The sequence below is a fragment of the Monopterus albus genome, unplaced genomic scaffold (assembly GCF_001952655.1).
Source record: "Monopterus albus unplaced genomic scaffold, M_albus_1.0 scaffold135.1, whole genome shotgun sequence".
NCBI lineage: Eukaryota > Metazoa > Chordata > Actinopteri > Synbranchiformes > Synbranchidae > Monopterus > Monopterus albus.
The window spans coordinates 543,179-548,652 of NW_018128015.1; the positions used below are offsets into that span (position 1 = coordinate 543,179).

General features: G+C 40.3%; 1 protein-coding gene across 5 annotated transcripts in view; it reads left to right on the plus strand.

Annotated features, from left to right (window-relative positions):
• Positions 1-5,474, plus strand: part of arhgef28a (Rho guanine nucleotide exchange factor (GEF) 28a) — a 45,668-nt gene that overhangs the window by 13,261 nt on the left and 26,933 nt on the right. For all 5 annotated transcript variants that reach the window (XM_020613591.1, XM_020613595.1, XM_020613593.1 and 2 more), the window contains 4 exons: positions 385-574; positions 778-847; positions 1,989-2,035; positions 2,624-2,690. In XM_020613591.1, the coding sequence (XP_020469247.1) occupies positions 385-574; positions 778-847; positions 1,989-2,035; positions 2,624-2,690 (374 nt within the window). The remainder of the gene's footprint in view (positions 1-384; positions 575-777; positions 848-1,988; positions 2,036-2,623; positions 2,691-5,474) is intronic.

Consider the following 5,474-nt stretch of genomic DNA (forward strand, 5'->3'; position numbering starts at 1 on the left):
ACATGTCGTGGCTAAAACATAAGAACATATTATGGCTAAGGCTACAGTTATACACATCATAATAATAATATTAAACACCCTGTCTGCTGACAGTCATCAACTCTTCTCTCTAGTTATCCTTGACCGCAACGAGCGGATGAAAACTTTAGGCCCTCAGCTAAAACTATCTTTACTTTAAAGACAACCACTGCAATCTACTCAGTTGTACAGATAGAGCCTGGGAACTTGTCATGATAAAACAATGTGGGCGTATGATGAATAATAATGACTATAGATTAGGCTGGTTCTGTCTGTTCTTGTTAAATTTACTTGTTAACTTCACCTCCTATAATGTCTTATTAGTTTAAGTGAGGGTGTGTTTTCCTTTTTCTTTCTCCACGTCAGTCCTCCAGGACCTATAGGTGGACCTGCTCCAGGTGTGTGGTGTGTGTGGTCCGACAGCTACCGCATGCTGAGGTTTTGTTCTGGCATGGACTCGCTCTCCCTCACTGTGCGACAGGGCCCTGGCAGCTGCCCTCAGGATGGCATCATGTTCCTCCGAGACAGACTGGGAGACCACAGCACCCTCAAACTGGTGAGAGCAGACCACACCTTTATTTAACATCATCATCGTAGTCATTGTTGTGCTTTTACAATCTCTACCTGGTAAATGGAGCTTTTTTTGTCAGTATTTATAGGATAATAATGTTATAAATGCATGTTTTAGCAGTAGTTTAACAGTTTCTTTGATTAATACCAGTATGACTCTTTTGATATAACATCTGATTTTTGTTCCAGGTCGATGAGCTGAGATATGATACTGAGGAAAAGAAGAGAAGCAGAGATGAAGTCCTTTCTAGTGATGAAGGTAAGGTGACTCACTGGGCTAAAACTTTAAGACTACATGAGTTCTTGTATATACTTGCTATTTATTGCCATCATAATTATTCTATCAGAATTAATCTCATAATAAGGTTTGGTTACCAGTGACTCACAAGATGTTTTTGCCATGATCCACCTGAATGAGATAGTAAATAAGTGGACCACAAATCTCTGACTAGAATGACCAATTCTATAATAAACTGAACAGGAAACTGTATTCAGTTACATTGAAGACCTACAGTCAGTTGTAATCAAGTGTGTGTTTACCTGCGATGCAGCCGATGTACATGGAACAGGGATGAGCCTGACTGACGCATGTGCATTATGTGTTCTCCCTCAAGTGTTACCTGTCACATGGATGTTCCAGCTGTGTAACATGAGCAGCAAAAACAGGTCTCTCAGAGCCATATGTGCAGACGCACACATACATAAACACACACGGTGACATCAACAGAAAATTATCCAACAACAATGACAGTAATCCATGTTTTACTTCATTTATGAAGATACCTCTTAATGCTGCTTTTCTCTGTTTGATTTCTGTGGTCTGATCCTAAAAAGACTAGGAAAACACTTCCAACAGACACCATAAAAGGCGTACTCTTCTTTTTCTGAGAGCACAGAAAAAAAATCCAGATTTAGTTTTTCTTTTTTTTCTGGGATGACATGCTCAGGCTAGCAGGCAACCGCAGACGGAGAAAAAGATCCTGCCACTACCTCTTTTGTTTTTATATCTGTCTCACTCTTTCACACGCACACATTCTGTAGCTCTCACTTAACCTGTGGCCACTGTTTTTGGTAACCATAGAGATGGTAGATGGCAGTATCGACTCATAAAGGAAAGCAGGAAGTGCATCTCAGTATTGACCTTAACCCTGTTCCGACTTCAGGAGTCATTCATTAAGCTTCTCAAAATAACAACCTCACAGCAAGGAGCATGTGCTCTTCCTATGGCCCTGCTGCTCTGGATGGGCACAACATCTCACTGACCAGTTTTCCATTTCTGGATTAGCAGAGTCATATCCAGAGGACCTGTTGTCGTGCCACCCGCACGACTCTGCTTGGGAAGAGGAGAGTGTTAATACGTCATGCATCAATTTCTAGTAAAATATTTTTATTTTATACAGGCATTAGCAAGGAGCAGCGAGTTGAAGAGCAGGTGCTGGTGGACAGTGTGAGTACACACACAATATATGTGTATATACAGTGGGTACGGAAAGTATTGAGACCCCCTTAAAGTTTTCACTCTTTGTTCAGACCCTTTGCTCAGTATTTAGTAGAAGCAACCTTTTGAGCTAATACAGCCATGAGTCTTTTCGGGAATGATGCAACAAGTTTTTCACACCTGCCTTTGGGGATCCTCTGCCATTCCTGAATACTTATGACCATGTGATATTTCAGTTTTTCTTTTTTAATAAATCAGCAAAAATGTCAAACATTCTGTGTTTTTCTGTCAATATGGGGTGCTGTGTGTACATTAATGAGGAAAAAATGAACTTAAATGATTTTAGCATATGGCTGCAATATAACAAAGAGTGAAAAATTTAAGGGGGTCTCAATACTTTCTGTACCTACTGTATGTGAGTCTGGAGCCAAGTACGTTGTGTGCCGTAAATGTTTATACAGAGATTGGCCTCTTAAGTTCAGTGCTGGGTCTTTCATGTAACTGTGTGTGTATCTGTCTTGTTTTAAAGTTAAAAGTTCTTGAATTTTTTCTAAGAACTATGCTTCCTTTGTGTGTTTGTTCCTGTTTTGTTTAAAGGTTTTTGAAGAACAGCTTGTTCTGTCTTTGGATGATGATGACAAAGAGTATCCATCGTCATTATCTGGTAATTCTTTTCTTCTCTTAATCTTTCTATTTATCTATAAGAAAGGATTTACAATAGATAAAGGGTTTAGTTGCTCAACATTTTGGCTCAGCCAACACAGCAGCAACTTATCCAGACCAAAATACTGTTTCCATTGTAATATTATGGCAATAATACTCTGGCATCTGGCTTAAACGATGAATGGGTAGTCCATAAAAAAGCACAACAGCATATTTGTGGCTGTACTGAGCAGCAGGGTGTGGGAATAATGCATGCTAAGCTGGTGGTGAAGCCCCGACTTGAATCCTTTCTCATTTGGTGCCAGCACAATATGCAGAACTCTGTTATGAATCACATCATAGGAAATCAATACACTTGCTGCTTCTTGGGCACAGACGGGGATACACGTCTGTCTGGAGTTGAACAGCAGCGTGTATGATCTTCATGGAGACTGTGGTCAGGAGGTGCAGGTTAGGTCTTTTCCTGCTTGTCCTCCAAAGTGATTCAGTCCAGGAATCTGCCCTGTCACTGGAACAAAGACAGGAATGGGGTCAGGTTTGTCCCAGTCAAACGCTTTCTGAGCTGTGAGATGCCCCCTTCTGGCCTGTTGTCCTACTAGTCCCCCCCCCCCCCCCCCCTTTGGGTCAGAGCTGTGTACTGAAAGCAAGAAAAAGAATGTTAACAAGCTCAGACGTCATAGGCTTACTGTGCATTTTAAGCGAGCCACATACATTAACCTCGGATTCTCTTTAAACATAATCATGCATACAGGATTATAGGCTTAGCAAGCATAAACACTCACTGGTTAGTAAAGACGTAAATGAGGATGCTCAAATATTTCAAGTGTTTCCGTGGTTGCTGTGAATGCAAATTTCCTGTGTTGTTGTGGAAGAATGAATAGTTTGTTGTAAATCCTAGAGAGACTGGTGCTGCTGACTGAAGCCTGTGAACTCCGTGACCTTAAACTGAAGTGTGTGCATGTGGCTACAACAATTTGTCTTTGTGATGTACCGATGAGTGACCACAACACAAGGGCAGGGGTCCCAGTGTTTCCCACTTTAGCAGCTTGCAGGCTGAATACTTCTGCGTGATAACAGCACCTTAAAGCTGCTGTAGTGCAAAGTTGTCATCCAGAGTTAATGTTGTTGCCAGATCTGTTAAGGTTTTCCTAAAGGATTTTCTGGCTTCACTGATGTAACTCAGCAGTGTCAATGTGTAAAGTTGCACACACACTGACAGTTTGTTGAGCAAATAAAATGAAAAAGGGCAGATCGAGACATATCGAGATTAGACAACACTCAGAGCATGAACTTCCACTGAGGCAGCTCGGTTTTCTCATAATGGCATTTAAAGATTTGTGGATTGGGATGATGATCCAGATTGTTCTGTGGGCCATACCTTATTTCTCCAAAAATAAAATAAAATAAATTGAGGTAATAATAAGAAAAGAATGGCTATAACAAGTATTGCCTAGTATTGTACGTTTGAGCTCCATGCTGCTGTCTTCACTGTGTGAGAGCAGCAGAGAGGAAATGCCTCTGTGATGCCCAGGATTTCCCTTACATTAGTGCAGGCACGGCTGGCCCAGACATCAAAATCTGGGTGGAAAGTGCACAGAGTGCTATGAAAATGGCATCTCATCAAGAGAGGTCATTTTTCCAAATTGTCACGGCAGGGATTCCATCCACTGCTCTTATTCAGTCATGTCAACAGTGATGCAGAGTAATTATGTACATACAGGGTACACATTTACTTTACTAAGGCACTGTTGCTATGCAGAATTAAAGGTACTTAAGCTTTTCAGTTTTCTACTTGTTGCTCTCATTTAGCTCATGCTATTATGTTTACAATGACAATAGTAACATGTGTATAGCAGACAATATTTACCATCTTAATTTAACATGCTAACATTTGCAATTCAGCACTAAGCACAGTGTAATTGAGGCTGATGGGGATGTCATTAGTTTTGCTTTGTTCAAACAAAGTACTGTATTAAAAGTGTTAATCTTTTTACCTGATTATGGAGCTTTGCAGTTCCACTGCTGGAGCCATGCTGCTGATAAATGAAGACTTTTCCTGACAGATATGTTTCAGTGGTGATAAGCCCAACATAGATGTTAAAACCATGACTCAATGTATGTCAGTTATCTTTTTTTTGCTGAGAAAATACACAGCCTGCTGGTAAAAGCCCTGGTGATGCTGAACCACCTGACAATCTCCTATTATTGTTTGCACTACTGACACTGACTGTACAGTCACAGCTTATCTACCTACCTACCTATTTTTTATTTAGTTCCTAAATGTTATGGCACCCAATACTAGGTGAGAGAGAAACAGTATTTAGATTTTCTGTGTGTCCTGCACATATGGTGAATTGACTATAAAATCCTTGAACCTTGATGCATTCAAGCCAATTAAAGATGTTATGCAGAGGTTTCTGTGTAAACAAACCTTTAAAGGTCAAACATGTAGTAGAGATGCAGTGTCTCATCATATTTTCTCTTCTCCACTCTAAGCCTTGACATTTAAGCAATGAATGATCAATGAATTAAGGCGCAAATGGTCTCAAATGACCAGAATGATGCAGAACGGAGGGTTTATCAGAGCTAAAGTAAACATGACTAAACAGTCTGACAATGTGCCATCTATTTTTTTTTACATATCTGCTGGAGGTTTCTTGGTTAAATGGTTGTTGATGTGTTTTGTTGTCTTGTAAGGTATCTGAGATCTATTGTCTGTATGCAACCAGACCAGTATGTATCTGGCTGATGTTAGGATGAATAATGGTAATGAAAAGTGGCTTTT